The 23455-nt window shown below is 35.9% G+C and overlaps 1 protein-coding gene across 2 annotated transcripts in view; it reads left to right on the plus strand.

The window, feature by feature from the left end:
• Window positions 1-23455, plus strand: part of MDFIC (MyoD family inhibitor domain containing) — a 91620-nt gene that overhangs the window by 42090 nt on the left and 26075 nt on the right. For both annotated transcript variants that reach the window (XM_025381013.1, XM_025381014.1), the window contains exon 4: window positions 15274-15549. In XM_025381013.1, the coding sequence (XP_025236798.1) occupies window positions 15274-15549 (276 nt within the window). The remainder of the gene's footprint in view (window positions 1-15273; window positions 15550-23455) is intronic.

The raw sequence follows: 23455 nt of genomic DNA on the forward strand, positions 1-23455 counted from the left end.
GCCACTGCACTCCAGCCTGGGCTACAGAGCGAGACTCTGTCTCAAAAAAAAAAAAAAAAAAAAAAAAAAAAAAGATTGTATTTAAAGAATTGAAATAGGGAGCAAGAACATTATTGTTTCTTTCTATTCTTCCTTGATGCATGCCTGCCTGCCTGCTCGCGTGTTTTTTTGCTTGCTTTCTTTCTCTCTTTTTCTTTCTTTCTTTCTTTCTTTCTCTCTCTCTCTCTCTTTCTTTCTCTCTCTTTCTTTCTTTCTTTATCCCTCTATCTCTCTCCCTTTCTTTCTTTTCTTTTCTTTTCTTTTTTTCAGAGTCTCACTCTGTCACCCAGGCTGGAGTGCCATGGCACGATCTTGACCCACTGCAACCTCCGCCTCCTAGGTTCAAGTGATTCTCCTGCCTCAGCCTCCTGAGTAGCTGGGATTACTGGCACCTGACACCATGCCCAGCTAATTTTTGTATTTTTAGTAGAGACAGGGTTTCCCCATATTGGCCAGGCTGGTCTCGAACTCGTGACCTCATTATCCACTTGCCTAGGCCTCCCAAAGTGCTAGGATTACAGGTGTGAGCCACCACGCCTGGACCCTTGATGTCATTTTTCTATGTGGCCACTGTTCTCAGTGCTGGATCAGAGGAATAGCACTGTATGTGTGTGGACTTCCATGTGTCATTTAATAAATGTTTGTTGAGTGACTATATGAATGAAGGAGTGGAATGTTTCTTGTTATGGAAAAGCATACAGTTTGGTGGAGAGGACAGATCTTTAAACAAATTTTGCTATAGAAGCAGAGGAGAGAGCCACAAGGTTCCCAGGGGAACCACTTAGCAAAGGCAGATAGTACATGACATTTCACCTAGGTGTTAATGTGAGAGTAAGAAGTAGTGAAGGGCATTCCAAGGAGAGGAGTAGTAGGTGCAAGGCCTAGAGGCATGAAAAGATTATGATATTTGGGAATTAGGAGAAATTCAGTGTAGCTAAGGCATGGGAAAATAAGAGAAAACAATGGCATAGGAGTTTGGAGCAATACTGTGAAGGGTTTGGAAGAGCCTACTGAGTTGTGATTTTATCCTGGCGGTAGGTAAATACTGGAGCTTTCATCTAGGACAGTAGTGTAAACAAGTTTTGCTTTTGGTTTTATTTTTTAGAAATGTATTTTTGGCAGTGAAATGGAAGATGGACTGGAAGAGAAAATCTGGAGGCCGGGAGTTCAGGTTAGGAGACCAAGATAACCTAGATAAGAGATGATGAAGACTTAAATTGATGTTGGCAAGGAAGATGGAGGGGCAAGGATGGATTATGGAACACAATTGACATCTGAGAGATATTTGTGTGCAAGGCACACAGCAAAGGCTACTGATTCAGTTAGTGACAGGTGGTGGGGGATGAGCAGGGATGGGCCAGTTTTGTAATCTGGGAGAGTTTTTGAGATGTATCCCCTCTCTGACCTCTATTAACTAGCACAGAGTCTTCTGGATATTATTAGGTGCTCAATAAAAGTTTGTTGTATGAGAATAAGTAATATTTTCTTCATCTCTCATTTGGTTGTATCTTTCCCTACTTTATTATTTCATTTTTTCTTACATTTTATCCTTGTATTATGACACTATTTCTTAGTTTTGCTTTTGTTTTCCCCTAGAAGAATACTTTGGTTAAAATGTATCACATGCAAAATAGAATAACACACCTCTATACAGTGTTGCTTCAGGTTATAATTTTTCTATATATGTACAGTATGCCAAAAGGATGCTATTTCTAGAGAGAACGTTTAAAACTCAAATTTCTTTAAAGTTACTTTAGTGTTTCACATATTTGCCAGATGTCATTGTCATTGAAGATAAGCATTGATTAAATTTCAGAATTTTATTAATGAAAGCAATCTTTTGAGCAAATTTAGAAAAATAAATTTAAATAAAAAATAAATTTAGAAAATAAATTTAGTTTTAGTAGGGTATATTATTTTTTTTTTTAGCAAAATTAGTTCTTTATAATGTCAACGATAATAGTGTTTTACGTTATCAAAGTAAATTCCCGAAGGTAAAGAATGATTTGTGAGTGCCACTGGGCTTGGCTGTGTTGAAATTGAGCCTGTTGTTACTTCTGATTTATGACTGGGAGAGTCTGTACTCATTGTGCTCACTCTGATATCCTAGTCAGGAAAAAAAAAAAAAAGAAAAGAAAAGAAAAGCAAAAACACAACCAAACTGGTTGATGTCATTTTAATATGGTTATTTTTTCTATCTTCAAGACAAAATCACCAAGATAACATTTTTGAAGCACCCACCTGCACTTCAGGCTGTTGAGTCCTAGTGGAAGGAGTCATCTTGGATTTTTACAACCTCAGTCACATGACTACAGCTCCCACCAACAATATGTCAAAAAGAACAGGTTGTTTGTGTCACTAAACACTATAATAAAAGAATAAAATAATATTTACAGAATAACAGTTTATACTAGAGCAATAGTTTGAAATCTGGTTGTGTATCAGGATCACATGAAAGCTTTTTTCAAATATTGTTTCTGGGTTCCATTCCCTGGAAGATGTTGATGTGGCAGGGCAGGGTTAGGCCTGTAGAATGTATGTAGAAGTTGTATCTGGGAAGCCTGGTTAGTAGCGATAGGATGATATGGAGGAGAGACTATTCTAAGAGACTGTTAATGGACAGAATTTAGCTTCTTAGTGATGTTAAGGGATGAAGGTGCTGATACTCAGTCATTCAAAAAAGCGCGTTGGATCTTTTTTTAATAAAAAATTAAGTATACCTACTTAAAGCAAATATGTAAAAAGTTCAAATTTTTAAAATTCTAGTAAATTTCTGGGTGTTATATATTATTCCCAATACTTTTCTGTGTTTAAATTTTTTAAAAAGTGTTGATGCAGTTGAAATTGCTTGTTACTCTCTGAACATTTGCTTGTTTCTTAAGAGATTACAGATTTTGTTCAGATGTACCAAAGTCAGGTGAAAAGATTCTGATTAGTTTCAGCCAGTCACGGTCATCCTGTTTCCCTTGCAAGTGACTGGTTTGGGGGTCAGGCTGTGACTCAGTGCTGACCAGTGAGATGTGAGAAGACATCTCCTGGAGGGTTTCTGGAAAAGGGTTTTTAAATATTTTTAGAAAAAGACATTAAGGGAGAATGCCTCCTTTTTTCAAGGCTTGATGTCATTCTTTGATGAAATGCCTGAAGCTGCATCATAGACTCATAACTCTGAGGGCAACAGTCAGATGAGAAAGTTGACATGCTGGAGATTACTGTAAACATATGGAACCTTTGTCTTTCATGATATAAAGCTATGAAATGAATAATAGTACAGCTACCCTATTTTTGGATTTTCTGTTATGTGAGATGATAAATAATTGTAAGCTCTATGAGGGCCAGGTCTTTACATGTTTATTCTTTGTAACATCCCTTATTCTAGAATGGTGCCTGTAAAACAAATATTATATAATAATGTATTTAAGTCAGTTTGCAGCCAAAGTTACCTTGAGAGATTTAGTGGGTTTTAATGGCACAATTAGAGGAAAAACATCTGTGTAAATGGTCTCAATCATGTTAATCTTTTATTTCTTTTCTTTTTTTTTTTTTTGATGGAGTCTCTTTTTGTTGCCCAGGCTGGAGTGGTGCAATCTCAGCTTACTGTAGCCTAGACTTCCCAGTGTCAAGCAATTCTAACACCTTAGCCTCTCGAGTTGCTGAGACCACAGGCACATGCCACCATGCCCCGTTCTTTTTAAAAAGACAGAGTCTCGCTATGTTGCCCAGGCTGGTGTCAAAGTTGTGGGCTCAAGGGATCCTCCTGCCTCAGCCTCCCAAAGTGCTGGGATTACAGGCGTGAGCCACTGTGCCCAGCCTCAATTGTGTTAATCTCGAAATGTTGTTAATGAGTTTGTCTCTCTGTGCTATTTACAGATGCTTATATGTTAAGTAACATTTTATTCCCAGGAGTTTAAAATTGTCTTGCTACTTTGATGAAGACAAAATCTAAAATTCATACCCCCCAAATCATGCTCTTAAAAATCAAAACATGGGCAAGATTTTAACCTCAGGAGAAAGCAAATGAGAATAATGAGAAAATAGTGTCATTTTTACTTATTCATTTATGTGCTAGAAATTTTCATTATGTTTAAGCTATCTTTCACATATAAAAAAGAATTTAAAATTCGTATATGTGAATCTACTTCTACAAGTTTGGAAACTTTTGTTGCACGATTTATCTGAATATTGTTGTTCGTTTATGTGAGATAAGCAGCTTGTTCATTATTTCTTTATGGAAGAAACTCACCAGGATCTTCTATATGGGTTGGACAAGATAATTAGCACCATCCCAGTTTTTTCCTAAGTCAATTCCTAGAACTTTGCTTGCAGTGCTAAATTACCAAATTATGTCAGACAGAGGGCCATCTATAATGAGAACTGTTATTAGAATTCAAGCACGAAGATTTCCTTTTCTCAGTCTACATTTTAAGGGAATTTATGAAGCCCTCCTAGTAACAACTACTCACCAATGAACTTTGAGGGCTATGAGCACTACTATTAAAGCTTTGTAAATGTATAACAATAGAATTGATTTTCTTCTGATTTACCTTGTGTAAACCACCAGAAATAAGTTTAATTTTGTAAGCGTTCAGTTAGCAATCTGTATGCTCTTCTACCTAATTCCATATCTCATAACTGGAACTTCATTTGCATTCCCACTGCCCTAATCTCAAGGAGATACCAGTTTCACTTGTATATTAAGTTGGGTTTGCTTTTATTACAAGGAGGAAGAAACTTTTAGATACATAATTTGACTTTGACTTTTCTGACGCTGTTTTCAAAAAGGTTACTTAACCAGTATTTTTGATGCATTTCTCTACACATAGTATGATATCTGTAACTGAATCTTTAATTCCCTTGTTACAACAGAGTGAATTTCTTGAATCCTTGCTACAGTTCCACCATCCTTATATTATGCTTTTACAGCAATTCCCTAGACTCAGGAAGGTGAAGGATGAAGTTTATAATGGTATTGAATACCAAACTGTTGCTTGATTTATTCAGGAAGGTTGTTATATGCTGGGATCAAGTGACAGCTTAAAAGCTAGTATAATTCATCATCATCAACTTAATTTTCACTGGGTGTCCACTGGGTGCTGAACATCGTACAAGGCTCTTTATCAGCATATATGTGTCTGATAAGGGTGATGGAATTCTAAGAATATAGGATCTTGTACTTAAGGAACTCTATATAATCAAGGCAAGTCAGCAAATGTCCGGTATTGTCAAACTCTGTGCACAAAATGTATATTACTAAAAATACTTTATTTTTGTGAAGGGTTCATGTCAGTAAATTGAGGTCCCAGACTCAGTATCTATACTGCTATCAGAAGAAAGGGGTGATATTGGATAGACCATGAGCAGTTATCTACTATGTCTTGTTTTTGGCTGATCAGCACACACTTATGGGTGTATAAACATGCAGATAATGCCACAATGTTTTTACTTAATGAGATCCAATGATCCCTCACACAAATGTATATGTACCTCTCTCCCTAATGGGAGACAAATCAAAGTCACATCCAGATGAAGCATCTAGAGCTAGCGTCATGTTATTCCACAGACCTCTAGGTGATGTTTGTTCCTCCTCTGAAGTAATTCAGAAACCTGACCTACATCAAATTTGGAAGTAGCCCTTCATGATCCTGCAACATATGGCTTAAAACACATCTGGATAGACAGAATGTAGGATAGTCACAGTGTACTCTGAAGTACAGTGCTGGTCTAGGGAATGCACCATATTTCCCTGGTTAGGGTCGTGCAGAAGATAATATGGCCAGGGACTATCATGACCATCTTGTTGTTGAGTTTCTTCCCTGACCTTGGTCTGGGTTCTGTCCTAGTGGATTTGTTTACTGCAGGATTATCTATTAAGAAGATTCCCCTTGTTTGGGCTCCTTCATAGCCATCTCTGAGGAGGGGTTCAGGAGGGATTTCCTTGGAGACGCCTTAGCAGTTCTTTCCTTGTTAGCAACAAGGCCTTGGATTCAGATTCCCTTAGGGTGGGACAGTCATAAGCCTTTATTTGCTAGGCTGGGGATGTTTCTAGCAATACAGTGTCTTTATGATTTTTGTTGATTGCTTTATCTATCTTATTTTTTGGAGGTGGCAGTAGAAGATTTCATTTTCTGGTCACTGGCTCCAAATTTGTGTCAAGTAATGATCTCTGACTCTGGTCCCTTGCTTTACCACTTTAGTTTTTGGGCTCTGGGCTCTGCATATCTCCTTTTGTATCAATTTAATAGCTTCCTGTCACTAGCTCTACTTCTGCAAGTGATGAGGTTTGACCTGCGTTGCTGCGCCTCCCCCAGGATTTACTCCTTGTGAATGAATGATCTGAATGACTTAAAGGCAATGAGTAGGGGAGGCACTTGGATGAGCCTGGAGTTCAGTCTTCAACAGTTCAATCTCCTCCCTAGTATTTCCAGCACTTCAGTCAGCACACTAAATTCAAATTGTAACAAGTAATGTGGCTGTTAAATTCAGCTAACATGTATATGATTATCTTAACTTTACTGGTCCCAGATCCCTGGCTACCAAGGCTGTTCCTTAGTTTGTATATGTGTGAATTGCATAAAGGCAAGTGGGGGCTGAACTTCAGTTCTTCCTCTACTCACCAGCACTTGAACCACAGCAAGCGTGACTTTTTGAAATGTGTCTATACAGAGGAGAGGACCTTTTTGAGTTTACACAATAATAAATTTATTTGCACGTTGCTGGCTATGGCTGTATCACCTGTAGGTAAAAAAACAGCTTTTAGTAAAGCTGTCTACTTTTTCTAGTTGGTTTTTACTTCAACTAGTTAGAATGTAGTTTATTGTTTTGTTGTAGGAACTTCTCAAGGCCATAAAAAATCTAATATACAAACACGTGGGCAATTTTCTGCAGAATACTGTGAGGATCCAGTCTTAGTATACACATTCCAAGAACTGATGAGACTTGTATTAACTAACCAGTTAGCTGCTCTTTAATAGTAACTGCTGCTTTTTCAGGTTAGGATGGAGGGATCTCATTGTTCCCATTCTTGCCTTTACTTAGCTAACTTCACATTTCAACAATCTACTTCTGATACAGGTGTTTACATTAGGTCAGAGTTCTTGGTTTCAAACTTTTTGATATATATCCTTGTTTTGTTAGAAAGCCGGAATCACATGGAGGAGAGTAAAGGGATCCAAAAGCAGGGCTGGGTCTGGGGCCTATATTGGAAAAGTGTTCTGCATCTATCTAAGTTTGTCAATACATTCATTGAGGTGAAACCTGAGAGTGCTGCATGCTTCTTAATGGGAGGTCTTCTTGCATGCTTTGTGGCCTCTGTTGCTTGCTTTTATGCTTTTATCCTCAAATGAATGACAAATTTGGCTTCACATCAGGCTAGCTTTTGTACATCAAAATTTCTAGTTAATTTCTCTGGATAACAAGCATTAGAGAAAAGCTGTACGTGGATAAAATATAGTGGATTTTTTTTCTTCTTCATTGGTTTACTATCTGGGGATGTTTTAGTAATACATGCAGATCTTAAAACAAAATGCTGATTATTCTTTTTAAAACTGTTTATATTTGGATTTACTTTTCTATCACATCATAAGTTTTCTGAAAAATGAAAGAAAATGTTTGTATATTAACTTGAAAAATGTTTATTTGCAAAAGGGTTTTCTGCTGATTTACAGAGAAAAAAGCTAATAACACAGAATAAAAAAAAAAGACAAATAGTAATTCAGGAATAAATGGGGAAAATTATGTAGCGGAGGATAAGGAAAGGAAAAAACAAGGGTTAGGAGCTGGAAATCTAGGCCTCCCCATACATAGGAGGATCTGTCATTTCTCTCATTTGCAAGTGAAGTCCTAATGTTGGGGAGGGAGGGAATGTTTAGGGTAAAGGGTGAAGTAACTTTTGTAAGACAGCAGAAATGGGAAATACTTACTCTAGCATTCAAACCCTGGTTTGTCTTGTTCAGAATCTATAGGCTTACCACTATTGTTGCGAATATCTTGTTTGAGGAAAGTCATTAGCAGTTACACATAAATTACTCCTGATACAAAGGTGATCAACTCATCCCAGATTGTCAGGGACAGACCTGGTTTTGAAACTAAAAATTCTTCATCCCAGGAAGCCCCACCACACTCCACCACCCCGTTAGTCCTGAGTAAACTGGGATTGTTGGGTCACCCTATCTGATATCCTCCTAGCCATGATTAGGATGGAAATTTAAGAAAATTTTATATACTGGCTTCAAATGGCAAAGTAAGGTGGGATGGATACTTTTTCTACAAAACTACATGATATCATTATTATACCTCATTAATAATTAAGACCTTGCATTGTAAAGATTGTCAACTTTTTCTTTATCTCTCTCTTCTTCTCTCTTTTTTTTTCCCCTCCTTGAGATAGGATCTCTGTCACTCAGGGTGGAGTGCAGTGGCCTGATCATGGTTCACTATAACCTTGCCCTCCTGGGCTCAAGCCATCCTCCTACCGTAGCCTCCCACGTAGCTGGGATACAGCTAATTTTTTATTTTTTTGTAGAAACAGAGTTTTACTATGTTGTTCTGGCTGGTCTCGAACTCCTGGGCTCAAGTGATCCTCCGACCTCAGCCTCTCAAAGCACTGGGCTCTGCGCCTGGCTCAGATTGTCTACTTTCTAAGATCCACTGTAGCTGTAGATTTAGTAGCATTCTTCCTACTATTATTAAGAGATTGTTTATATGTTGTTAATAGATTGTGTATATTTTTAGCCAATCATCATTTAAGCATTTCTTTCCTGTGAAATTTGGCATATTTTGAGTCATTTGGGCTAAGGGCAGTTTATGTATCATATGTATACACACACACACACACACACATATGAATATATGTGTGTGTATATATGTATGTATATATTCATAGTACATAGTTGTTAATAGGCCTTTATAGAAGCCATTAATGTTTTATGGAGTCTCAGCATTAATTCTGTAGCTTAAATAGGATAAAAATTAATTCCTTATGGAACAGTAGGAAATGAGCATTCCAGGTCAGCAAGAAGTGCCCCTCCCTGCTGCCATACAGATTCCTTTTGTTTGGTATCTGGAACATCTCTTAACGTATTTCACTCAGCTGTGGTCAAAACTGGTTTGCTGCCAACTGCAAAACAGAAAGTATAGAGCGGGCACACCCAGGTTTTAAGACCCAGTCCTAAAAGTGACAGAAATAATTCCTGCTCTCATTCCTTTAGAGAGACCATAGATACATAGCTAAACCTAACTGCAAGGTTAGGGTTGCAGAAAAATGGGACTAACCACGTACTAAGGACAATTGGGAAAATTAATTTGGAGAAGAGTCTCTTACTCCAGGCATTATTTAAATCTCAGTACTCTCTAAATGTTCTTTATGAAATACAGAAAAATTACTGCCTCTCTAAACAACTTCTAAAGTTTTATCCTTTCTTTGGGGATGGGGGTAGTTGTACTTCCTGTTGTCATCTGGAGATTTATTTTGAATCATTAAAACCGAACTCATGTTAAAAATTCTGTAAGATGTGATGTAATCATAAAACAATTGCCTCCTTTGAGAGTTCCCAGCCAGGTAGTTACAGAATTTGACTGGAATCCTTAAATTGATGAGTGTTCCAAAAAATGTCAGGATTCCAAAGTGTATTTCAGCATGTTAAATATCCACATCAAATAAAGTAAAGATGGAAAATATTATGTCAAAAAAGAGTCCAGAAGCTCAAGAGGTAAATACAAAAACAAAATTAGAAGACCCTTGAAGGGGAAATAAAGAAACAGATACAGAAAGTGCCAGAGACGTCTAGACTATGTCAGTGTTGGGATATAGGGTCCATGTAGGGTTTCCATATTGAGGAAGATTTGGATCAAGTTGATGAAAAGAACTGGGCATTAGGATGTTCATTTTAGTTGATTTTAGCCTAAATTCACACTATATTGCAATAAAAATGTAAAATAGTTTTTATCATATTAGTGCATATAGAAGTAACTTTTCATCTTCCTTTTAAAGCTGTTGTATATCTGTGCATATCATATATTATATATATATATATCTTCTACTATCTGTGTATGTATTTGTCCCATTGTGACTATGGAGTAGCAAAGTCGTGGGTACCAGTAAAAGCTTTGTTGCCATCTCTGGGAAAAATCATTTAGATTTACACCAAGTCATTTTCTCCCTCCATATTCTACATTGACCATTTTGTTATTAACAATTTTACATCCTGAGCATTTAATTTTGATTTTTTAAATGTGTACAACAACCATTTAAGCTGAATAGCATGAGAATTCTTTTTAATTTTATTAAATCTGACTTGTGTAAAGAGACCAGTGGCTGAAGATGATTTGCACATACTAATAGATTATACGCTACAGCAAAATGTTGCTTTATATTGCCACTCCAGCAGCTGTGGTTTCCAGTATAGTTATTACTAGCTACAATATCACCATTTTTTTTTAAATTATCAAAAGAAGTTCATGCTATTGACTCATTTACTCCCATATTTATTATTCTTATTGAAAATCACTAGACCTAATTTTATTGGTTTCCTTCCTGATTGAAAACATTTGAACCCACAAAGCACAGTATTTCTTAAGACATTTGTAACTATTCATCATGGATATTAAAATTACAATCATGCTGTATTGTGTCAGCAATGATTTTTTTAAAAAACATCTTTACACATATGCTAAGCGGATGACCAATGCTATCCAGGTTTGAAGACGCTGAATGTTCTTATAAGTGGTATTTGAAATTTTGATGTGTATTGCATTCATTACTGAATATCAAGAATACTTTTTTTTTTTTGCTAGTATTATGGAGTAAATTTAAAATGGGGTCTTTTGTAGAAGTACCCATCCTGTTTAGAATGATATAACAGATGCTGAATGTTCACATATCAAACAAAATGCCAGCTTTCTGTAGAAAAGAGGTGTCAAAAAGTTTCTTTGTACCTTTAACGCATGTGATTATGTAGTACAAAATGCAGAGTTTGTAAAATTTCTTGAATATACAGGCAAAAAAATGAATAATTCAAAACAACTCATAAGTTCTACATTCTATTGTCCCTTTATAACGCAGGCAGAAGATAGCAGTGCGCTCCCAATAGAGCTGAATTTGCACAAGTTACACCTCTGAAAAATGCCAGATGGTCTATGGTCTACTTTTGAGAGCTGTCACATATGTAAAGATTTGAAAAAAGAAAGACAGCTGAATGAGAGCAGTGGATCATTAAAGGGAGAGCGAGGGTCCCTAGGCATCACTTGTGTTTTAAGAAGCATTGTGTCGTTTCCATATTAGCGTGTGTTTTTTTTTTTTTTTTAAAGCCATACACAACTTTGACACAATAAGGAAGGAAATCTGTTTAAAGCCAAGTTGTTGTGGTTTAATCAGTCAGGCGTTTTTGTTCTTTATTTGAAAATAAAATCATGTTTCCTACTTGGTTTTAACTGCAATTTTACCGTAAGATTCAAGTCACATCCATAAATAATTATCAATAAAGTTAAATTTAATTTCTTTTGAGATAGCTAATGTATTTAAGGCTTATCCAGTTTTGATTTGACTTACACAATACACACATCTGGCAAAATCATTCAACTAAGAAATATTTTAATGTTAGAAAAACTGGTGTAAAGGGATAATGCTTGGTTATCTGATCATAATCCAAACTATAGTGAAAATAATTAGGTGACAGTGAAACAAAAATAATGTACTGCTGTTTATCTGCCAACAGAAATGGATATCATTTTGAAGATTGAAATATAGATAAATCATTAAGCATGCGTGAGAATATCACTCCAGCCATACCTAGTAATTTGCAAATAGTCAATTTTGATAGCAGAGAAAGGTCACATATGTCAATTTTAGAATTTGGTAGCCAGGATACAAGTGTCTTTTACCACTCTTATTTTTATTTATGAAAAATATTTATTGCATAGTAATTCTAAATTTATTTTGAATTATGAAATATGACAGGACGTTTTTGATTGACAAGGAGTCTCTCCAGCTTTGGTCAATGCCATTTCAACTCAATCAAGCTCTCATATTGCTTGAAATATTCTTTCCAGAGGAAAAAGTGGCCGAAAACATTCCATTTATTTGGTGAGATTACTGGAAAGTGCTCTGAAAATAACACCAAATTAGGTTTAACTGTCTTTTTTGGCATCTTTTAAAGTACATATGCATAACTAGGTTTATGTTCAATAGCAGTCATTAGCATGTCATTCTAGTTGATACAAGAAGTTACAGAAGCAGCAAATTCATCTCTAAATCAAACCATTGCACACCCGTAAGAAATCCTTTTACAGATGCTGTGTAGATTTTAGTTATGAAAAGGGCATATATAACTGCTGAACAGATGTTTACTTTTAGACTATTATTCCTCTTTATCAGTAAAGAACTGAAAAACCATAACAGGATGTCCTATATTCGTTTTTATAAATCAGATATTAATGTTAATAGACTTGGTATGAAAGTATGCATTTAGGTAAAAAAATCCATCATTTTTCTTAAAATATGCTAGTAAATGAGTAGAATATTTTGACATGTTAAGGTGTTTTTCTTCACAATACATAGGATGTATGAAAAAGAATTGAAGTAAACAATGGCTTACTAAAGACTTACTCAGAGGCAAACTGTCTTTTTTTTCTGAAAAATGCTTCAAGTCTTATGTAGACCCCAATGATAATAAGTCCTCTTTAGCACATTTATCAACCCAATGTATAACTGTTACATCCTTACATGCAATACTTTTCCAAGTGGAACAGTTCTTCATAGTCTTTTGTAATTTACATTTCATAATTGCTCATAATCATGAACAGAAAAAAAGACTAATTAAAACAGTGAGTTTTAGATTTTTAAATTCCAGGAAAGTATAACAGTACAATTTTCACATGAATGTTTTTTGTTGTTGCTCGTGTTTTTTGCTGAAAAGCTGTGATATATAACTTTGCTTAAAATTTATATAATGAAGGTAAATGATGATTTTAATACTTAATCAATGTAAACAGATAACTTTTGAGGGGCATCAGGGCTTTTAGCTGCAAAAATCTTGGCTAATTTAAATAGAAAATAAATTTATTAGCAGCACATAGATAATCCCAGAGTTATACAGCCAAGGATCATGTCCATCCATTCAGTAGGACTTTTCTATTGAAAACCCCACTGCTGTAGCACTAGGCCACTCTTTGCTAGGAGGTGGACACCATAAGTTTTCCCTCACTGCTAAAATCGACAAATACCTCTTCACTCCCTGTGTTGAGAGGCTCCACCACCCTGGTGTGGCTAACAGCTTGCATTGATCACTTCCAAATGCAAGCCACACTTCTGTTTGGCAGAACATAGGTCACATCCTTGTCCTCTAGCTCCAGAGTAGCCTAGGGATGTTGTAGAGGAATTTACGTAACTCCATGAGTGTAACCGGAAATGTTGGACAACACAACACAACAGGTGAATATTCACATTTGTTTTATGATTCATTGTCTAAAAAATCATATTTGTTTGTGGTTATGCTATTAAAACAGTATCCTCTATTTACTCTTTAAATAAAAAGTTTTGTTTTTTTATATATGGGCATTTAATAAATTTGGAATTTACATGTACTAATTATATTAAGCATACGATACCCAAATATTAATTGTATAAATATTAATATTTATATAATTAATTATATTTTATTTATATATTTTATATGTTATATAAATATATATAATCAACATAATTACTTAGATTATATTGATTAAAAACATTAATATTTATATTGATATAATTATATTAATTTATATAATAATGTAATTATGCATGTTAATTTATTGTACCCAAATATGTAGGTGTGTGCATGTCTACCTTATACTAATATATGAGTCCCATATTTGGGGCTTAATAATTTCATAAGCTTCATTGGCTTGTATGTCTATGCCTGGTCCAATGCCATACTGCTTTAGGTACTGTGATAGAAATGGCTCATACGTCAAATCCTACAACCCTCTTTTTCTTCTTAAAATTTCCTTGGTCCTTCTTGATTACTCTTCCATATACATTTTTGGATCAGCTTGTCAAGTTCCATAAACAAGCCTGTTGGAAATGTTATGGAAATGGCATTAAATAATAAATTGGGGAGAATTAACATAATTAATATATTTATGTTCTCTCCACCTATTTGGGTTTCTTCTATGCATTTCAGTAGTGTTTTGTAATTTTTGCCATAAAACCTCTGTCCATTTTTTTCTAGTTTAATTCCAAGATACGTACAGCGTCTTTTTTTGTTTGTTGGCTTGTTCTTTTCTTTTTGTGTTATTGTGAAGAGTTGTTTTTCTTGTATATTTTTTAATTGGTTTTACTGTCTGCTTACAGGAGCATTGTTGATTTTGTATGGTTGTGTATCAATCTTGCTACATTTTTAGACTTTCAGTATTTATAGTCTTAAACTTAGATTATATGTATACTATATATTTGAATGTTCCGCAGAACATTCAACTCTGTGCACAGCTCAAAAATTTTGTATATTCCTTCTAGAAGTCAGATCTATTACATTTCTTTGTCTTGTTTATTGCTTGTACTATGATCTCCTGCATAACGTTACATAAGTCACGTAAGAATGGGCATTTGATGTACTTCTAAAGTCCTGACATTTAATTTTGGTAGATATGTTTTATTAAAGAAATTATCTTGTATTCCTAACTTTTCATAACTGGTTTATTTCAAAATCAAATTAAAGAATAAATATAGAAAAGATTTTTTTTCTGCAGGATTCACAATGGGATTTTTTTTTTTAAACACCGTATTTTTCTTTGTATTGTTCAGCTTTGAATACCAGAACTTATCATTTCTTTCCTTTTATTTGAAAAGACAATTGAGTAGTTTGTTATTAGTAGTAGTATTGAAATAACACTGTTGTGTCTATGCACAAAGAGGGCTCAGCACATAGAAAACAATCAGCATTCTCTGAATGAGTCTTAAATTACCTTTTCAGATTTCTAACTTAAATTTTCTTTAAAACCTCCCAAAACAGTATGTCTCTGGTCTACTTTTTATATCCTTGCACAAACCCACTTTTGACGACCCTGTTCCCATTTTCTGTTTTAGTAAATTATACTTTCTCTATGTCTATGTTAGTATTTTTCTTTCTTTTCTTTGTTGCCTCTTCAGTGTTAATATCATGGGTAAAACCCCAAATCTCTGCTACTGAATGTATTTTCATTATTTTAAAATATTAATTTCTTTTTCTTTAACTGGCTGACTTTTTCCTGTTTTTAATTTAGCCCAACCTCAGCGCTTGCCTCAGCTTCAGACTTCAGCACAGGTGTCGAGTGATGAGGAAATAGGCAAGATAAAGAATGGCCACACAGGTCTGAGCAATGGAAATGGAATTCACCATGGGGCCAAACACGGATCTGCAGATAATCGCAAACTTTCAGCACCTGTTTCGCAAAAAATGCATAGAAAAATTCAGTCCAGCTTGTCTGTAAACAGCGATATCAGTAAGAAGAGCAAAGTAAATGCTGTCTTTTCCCAAAAGACAGGCTCTTCACCTGAAGGTAAGTTTGAGATATATGTAGATTTTATTTGACCAGATGTAAAATAATATTTCCTGGTAATTATTTGATCAAGCAAATATAATTGAAGAATCTTGCTTATCCTTCAGACAAACAGGAATTTTGGTAAAATGCAGATTAACTTCCCCAAAGGAAAGCACAAGATAGAAAAGGAAGCAGTGGCAGCTGACATCCTGCTTTTAGATGATCGTCTTCTAGAGTGAATAGTCATTACTTTAAATATAACTGCTATACTTCTTTTTTTAATGCCACATTTAAAAATATAAATACAACATTTTGATGGCATACATGAGTGTATGTGTCTATTTTCATCTCTCCCTGATGCAATATGTTATTCTATAGTTCAGAGATAAGATTACCTGCTTGTATTTTTGTCTTGCAAATCAGTTCTTAAATAGACAAAGCTAAAATGAGAGAAAGATTAGGTAACTTTCATGCTCTTGCCAGGGAATAGGCCAGGTGATTTCTGTTGCTTGATTGACCAGCATCTTCCAGCCGCCATGTTGGTCAGCACCTCAACCATCTTCATTCCCATCCCATTCCAGCCTCACTGGTCTGGTCTTCAGCTCCTCCTTTAGAGGCACTTGGCTGTGTTCTCTGTCCCCTGAGGAACTAGTTATTACCTCTTCAGTTATATCTCATCCTGCCCTTGGCTGGGTTAAAAACAGGTTAAATACTATGAACCTGAGAAAGTTTTTCTTTATTAAACAAATTGCACATGGTGATAATTAAAACAGACTCCCTTTATATAATTCATTGTATTACATTTAAAAAATAAAAATCTCCTCCTATATTTAAGGATCTGAATTTCTTTCCATGTATCCACGGTCCTCTGGTTTTCCTCCTTTCTCCTTTTAGCAGTTATTGGATGTCTAAAGTCTTGAATCTGTTATATGTATCTGATATACATATATTTCTCCTTATTCCCTTTTCCTTTCTATTTTGCTATGAAATCTTAAGTAAGAGAAATTCTGTGGAATGCCTCTGAAGTTGGTCATGCTTATTCATAGAGACAAATTGAGTTGTAAATAGGAAATTGTATTGAGAATTACCAGTAATGAGTGGGAGAAAGGATATTACATTTTGGCTACAGGTGTCTCAAACTCAACTGAGATAAAGTGTTAGGTTGATCAAATGATATGATAATAAATGGTCTGCATAGTTCCAGGTCAGTGACACTACTTTCCAAACTAATTAGATTGAAAGGGACTTGATTGACACTTTAAAATGAGTTTGACATGTAAGCTGCATGGTCATCTCTGAAGCATAGGTAGGCTGTTAACTAAACTGGCTCTCCAAGGAGTTGGGAAGGCAATGCAATTTTCTTTAGAGGATCTTCGCTTCTAGGTGATTGGGTGAAATAATTGAATGCAATTGAAATCTACTTGTTTTATACATTTGAATTTACTTATTATGTCCCTAACCTCTTATTTTGCATTTGATATTTACTTATTTTTGTATTAAAGAATGGTAACATTTGCATATCAATCCTAACTTGAAATAGCTTATGGATTGTTTATAAAATTTTTTATTATTGATTGCCTTTAATACCATGTCTGAATTTATTTGTAATGTAGGAATGCAGCTTCATAAGTAACATATGAAGGAGGAAGAAAATCATCAGTATATGAATGAGATATAGTTTTACTCTTCCTCTTTCTCTCCCTTCTCCTTCCTTCTCCCTCTTCCCTCCCTCTTTTTCTTTTTCTTTCTCTTCTCCTCTCATACTCACATTCACACTTATGGCCTACCACAGAGCTCTGGATAAGGGAAGTCCCTTGTAATCTGTGTAATCTGCTTTTATCACAAAATATGTTCCAGACTGGATTGGGGAAAAGAGGAACATAAAATACAAATTTAAATGTATAAATATATTTTGCAAAGTCTTATCCATATCTTCATTGTAAGACCGTAGAATTAGACAAGTGTAGGTTTGTTTTATTGTGATTGCTTGAGTCTAGATTAAAATTCCATTGTCCATATTTTTCTCAAAGTTCGATGTCTTCATGATTTGTCACTATTTAAGGTTGTGCCCTAAAATTTTGTGTTTCTTCTGACTATCAGTTTTGAAGTTATGTTTATTCTCTGGCAATGTGCTGTAATAAAAATCAAAACCAAACCAAAACAAAAAATCCACAGAAGTGGTAGATGGCAAATTAAAAGGAAAAACATTCTCAATTCTGCCACCAGCTTGCTGGGGTACTTGAGTTTCTATGGGCCTGCTTTTTCTGTGAAATGAAAGATTTAGATTAGATAATTTTAAAAATTAAGTTTGGTTCCAAGATTCTATGAGTCTCTTTTTATAGCACTTGCTTTACTCTCAGGATAGATCTCTTGCTATATAGAATATGTGATCTCTTGTTGAGGAAACACCTAAAACCTGATGTGCAGAGTGGGGCAGTGGCAGAAACAGTTGTGGTGAACAGAAATAGCACCTGAATTTCAGGAGGCACATATGTCAGAACAGTAGGCCTTAAATAGGCGGCATGATTTATTGTGCAAATAAAAGTGGATGGAAATGATTTTTTATAAAGCAATAAGAATGAGGAGATTTAGTGGCTAGGTAGCTTAGTCTATTTGTGCTGCTGTAACAAAATACCTGAGACTAAAGGTTGGTCAGGTTGGCTCATACCTGTAATCCCAGCACTTTGAAAGGGCCATTGCGGAGGATCGTATGAGACCAGGAGTTCAAGACCAGCCTGGGTACATAGCAAGATCTCATCTCTACAAAAAAGAAAAAAAATATAGCTGGGCACAGTGGCATGCATCTGTGGTCTTAACTACTCAGGAGACTGAAGTGGGAGGATCATTTGAGCCCAGGAGTTTGAGATTACAGTGAACTGTGATTGTGCCACTATATTCCAGCCTGGGTGACAGAGTGAGACCCCGTCTCTAAATAAATAAATAAAACACCTGAGACTGGGTATTTGATAAAGATCAGAAGTTTATTTTCTCTCAGTTCTGGAGGCTGGGAAGAGCAAGATGAAGATGCTGGCAGGTTAGGTTTTCTGGTGATGACCATTCTCTGCTTCTAAGATGATGCCTTGTTGCTACATCCTTGGAAAGGGAGGAGCGCTGTGTTCTCACATGGCAGAAAGCAGAAGGGCAAGAGATCAAAAACTGCATGAAGCCTCTTTATAATGGCCTTAATCTCATTAATGAGGGAGAAGCCCTTATGGCCAAATCACCTCTTAAAGGATTGACCTCTTAATACCATCACACTGGCCATGACGTTTCAACATCTGAGTTTTGGAGAGGTGACATTCAAACCATAGCACAAGGCTTTTCTCAGTTTTATGACTGTTCTGGTTCACATTTTTGTTAAATCGTCATCTTCTATGCCTGTTCTTCCAAGGGCAAATGAGCAAACAAGTAGCAAAATAATATTAACTGAAATTCTCAAAGCAGCTAATCATGCCCACTTCGACAATGTTTTGTTTGTCTGGGTACATGGTGCTTGTGGTTGTGATTTTTGTACTGCGTACAAATTATATCAACAACTGGAATAACTTTTTTTTTGGTTCAGATAATGGAATAAAATATTTACAAATTTTCTAGTGTTTGATTAAGAACGCTAAGGGCTTATTTTCTAAGCAGGATAGCAAAAACACTGCTAAAACATGATCCATTGCTTATACAGAGGTAAGGTTTGAACCAGCCATAATTGAGTCTGTGGGGGGTTGGCAAGATGTTTTAACATGTCTTTAACTGTGAATGTCCCAATGTCCCAAAGCCTGAGAACAAAGAAGGCTGCACTTCATCAGGTCCTTTTTTTGTTTGTTTGTTTGTTTTTTGTTTTTTGAGGCGGCGTCTTACTCTGTTGCCCAGGCTGAAGTGCAATGGTGTGATCTCAGCTCACTGAAACCTCTGCCGCCCAGATTCAGGCGATTCTCCTGCCCCAGCCTCCTGAGTAGCTGGAATTACAGGTGCCCACCATCACGCCTAGCTAACTTTTTTGTATTTTTAGTAGAGATGGGATTTCACCCTGTTGGCCAGGCTGGTCTTGAACTCCTGACCTCTCAGGTGATCCACCCACCTCAGCCTCCCCATCAGGTACTTTTTAAGCGTTGTTGATTCATATTATTAGAGTGCCTTCTATGTGCTACTTGCTTCTCTCACATGAACTTATCTAGTCCTTGCAACGACACTGCAATTCTATGAATTCTATGAAAGTATCTAATTATGAATGAGGAAACCGAGGCACAGAGAAGTTAAAGGAAACCACCAAAGGCAACTGGTACATGGTAAAATTGAGACTCAAACTGAAAATTCTGGTTCCACAGTCCATGTTCCTAACCTCTGTGCTATTTTATGTGACTAAAGTTACAGCTGTGGACCAAGCAGGGATCTTCTTCTTAGTATACATTTGCCTCTTAAAGCCCTTCTTACCACAGTTTTAAAAACAACTCACACCTGTGCTGTCTGTTTTCCTTTTCCTACTAGACTGTGAATTCCTGAAAAGGCTGGATTGAATCTGAGTCCATTTTTTTTTTTTTTAATTGTACAGTGGTGCCCAGCATAAAAGCATCATAGAGTTTCTCATGAGTTAGTAAGTGATACAATACTCTATTCCAAATCATTTTATCCTACCCTTCCTTGAAACCAGCCCTGGAAAATAAAATGTTTGCCCATGGTCACACACACAAAAATGTTCTTTTAAAAAGTTCCATTTTTGCAATGGAGGAAAAAAATCCATGTGGGAAAAAAATTGCACATTTTATTTAAAGGTTATTAAATTTGTAGATTTCTACTTGTTTTGTATAATTAAATATTTTCATACATACTTTAATTTTCTGATTGCATCACTCAGGTGGAGAGTTTAAAGACTAAATGTTTAAGATCCTTGACCTTTGAAATAATTATAGTATAATTTAGTATCATATAATATTCAAATTGCCAAGGGTTTTCATTAGACTCAAAGACACTTTTCTTATCATAGGAATGGTAAATCCTAATATGTTTTACATGTGCCAGTTACATCTATATAGTTCTGTAAAAAATAAGTTCTAGAAAATACTTTTAAAGAGATTTTATGCTTTTTAGGAATTTTTGATAGTTAATTTACACTCCATACTTGATATTCTACATTTAGTATGCATAGAGAAATATATATCCAGTCCTAGTATATCATTGAACCTAAATGCTGAACAAGACAGTGAAGAGCATTATGTGGATGGAAGTAACTACAGTCATCTCATTTTTAATCACATAGAAGCAGTGTGGTGTAGTAATTAGAGGACAGACTCTGAAACTAGCCTGATTGGGATCAAATACTGGCTTTGCTACTCACCAGTGATGTGTCTTTAGGCAGGTTACTTAGCCTCTTTTTGCATCAGTGTCTCATCTCTAAAATGGGGATATTATTAGTACCTACTTCATAGGATTGTTATGAAGAAGACTTGAATTGGTACTGCTTAGTGCTTAGAATACAGACTGGCTCAGATGAAGTGTTCAATATGTGTTAGCTGCTGTTATGATCATTAGTATTAAGGTTCATAGAGGGGTCAGGAATGTTAGCTTCTTGGAAAAGTCAGTGCCTGGCTGGGGACCTGAAAGACAAGACAAAGATAGTTTAGGGAGTTGAGAATAGAGGGAAGCATTCAAAGCCAAAGGATTTTGTTTTTGTTTTTCTTTTCTTTTCTTTTTGTGTGTGTGTGTGTGTGTGTGTGTGTGTGTGCGCGCGCGCGCGCGCGCACGCTCCTCTGTTTGTTTGTTTGATAAGTAAGGTTTGTTAGATAAGTAAACATGTGTTATGGGGGTTTGTTGTACAGATTATTCATCCCCTAGGTATTAAGCCTAGTGCCCACTGGTTATTTTTTTCCGACCCTCTTCATTTTCTCACCACCCCCTTCTCTGAAAGTTCCCAGTGTGTGTTGCTCCCCTCTATGTAAATTCCTGAATTCATGTGTTTTATTCAGAGAACCACAAACAGTTTGCTGTTGCTGAAAAGCTAAATTAGTAGAGAAGATACTAGATGAGTAGGAATGAACCATTCTATGGAGCCTGTGATGCCCCATTCTTCTGCAGCTATTAATACCACACAGATCTGTATGATTTATCTAAAGGACATCATATCCCATATATACTTTTTTGAAAAATTATGTTTTCTTTTCTCTCTGTAATACAAAAATTCCATGGTTGGAATTATATAGAATTAGGGTGCTTTCTCACCTGTAGCCAATACTGCTATGTATTAACGTGCCCTACCATCTGCACCCTGATTATCTTTGCAGTTTTTTTTGTACATTAATAATGAACTGTTATCAAAAAGGAAATGATTAATTGGTTTTAGAGGTGTTGAGCTTGGGATGCTAATGAGCTATACAGGAGACATTTGGACCTATGGAAGGACTGAAACCCAGTTTGTATTTTACAGGCTTTATCTGCTTTCTTTTTTTTAAAGCTATTTTGTGGTTTCTGAGGTCTATGACCTTTCTTTGTTTTCTTTTTAGGCTTCGCTTCTTTGTCTTTTTGGTGCATTTTCTCTTGCATTTATAGCAGAGCAGTTTTTCAGAATATACCAGAGGGATAGTGCATACTCCCCACCAGCAAGAGTATAGCCAAGATTCTCCAGGAGACAGTCTGTGTAGGGTACACAGCGTTAAAAAGGGATTAACCAGAACTGGGCAGGACAATTAGAAAAGCTCATAAAGTGATTTCCCCTCCTTCCTTGTGAATCACTGATAAAATGGTAAAAATATCTTTCCTTGACCTCACTATTTCCCCTTCCTTTCACCGTTTGCAAACTCCAGGTCTAACTCCTTGCACTTGGAATTGTGCCTCCACTGTAATGCATAGATATGTCTGTCCACATGGTCAGGTGAAACTGCTGAGTGCCTTTGTTTCTTCTCTCAGCCTGGAATGGTCTCATAACTCTTTGCATTCTTGATCTCTACATATTTTTTTCAGAACTCCTCTTAGTCATCATCTCCTGATGCCCCATTTTAGGCGAATTGCCCCTTTTTTTTGGTCTCCACAGCATGCTTGGGGCACAAAATTGTACTGAAGTTGATCTATTAATCTTCCTTTCTGTATTAAAATGTAATCTCATTGAAAGCAAGATTCCATCTTACTTATCTTTTAATGTTTCGCATACAGCCTAGTGCCTGGCTTATACAAGTTCAGTAAAAAGTGAGTTAGGAGTGTCAACTGGAGAACTAGACTTTTTCTTTATCACTCCATAGACATTGTGGTTGAAAGGACAGGAATGGCTGTAATCCTTAAGGGAGAGAATGTGAAGGAATGAAAGGAAGGGCAAATATTTGAGCTAAAAGAAATACAAAAAGAGACCCAGCAGAGGGAGGACTGTAACTCAGAGCTCCTACCTCCCAGCTCATCAACTTTTCTCACTATTCCATATGGGTTTCAAACAACTATATGTTCTTGAATCCTGAAGCTGTGAAAAGAAATTAGAAAGGTAAAATTGAAATTGAGTTGTTTGAGCCAGGTGTGGTGGCTCACACCTGTGATCCCAGCACTTTGGGAGGCTGAGGCAGGTGGATCACCTGAGGTCAAGAGTTCGAGACCAGCTTGGCCAACATGGTAAGATCCTGTCTCTACTAAAAATACAAAAAATAATAATAAAAGGAAAAAGAAAAGAAATTGAGTTTTTTGCTGTTAGTTTCTACAGTATTGTAGTCTTATATTCATTTTTTCCCATAAAAAGCTTATCCGTTTTGCCTGTAATTGTAGAAGTACTACACTAGTATTTTAGTGGAAAGATAATAATAGGAGCTCATGATATGACCATAAAGTTATAATCAGGGCTTCCAGAAACAAATTTTTGTGACTTTGGCAAGATATGTCACTACATTCCTCAAAATATTTAATTTGCTTGGATGATGTTTTGTTTTGTTATGTTCTGTTTTCTCAGGCACAGTGCCTTCCA

Source organism: Theropithecus gelada, chromosome 3 (assembly GCF_003255815.1).
Source record: "Theropithecus gelada isolate Dixy chromosome 3, Tgel_1.0, whole genome shotgun sequence".
Classification (NCBI taxonomy): domain Eukaryota; kingdom Metazoa; phylum Chordata; class Mammalia; order Primates; family Cercopithecidae; genus Theropithecus; species Theropithecus gelada.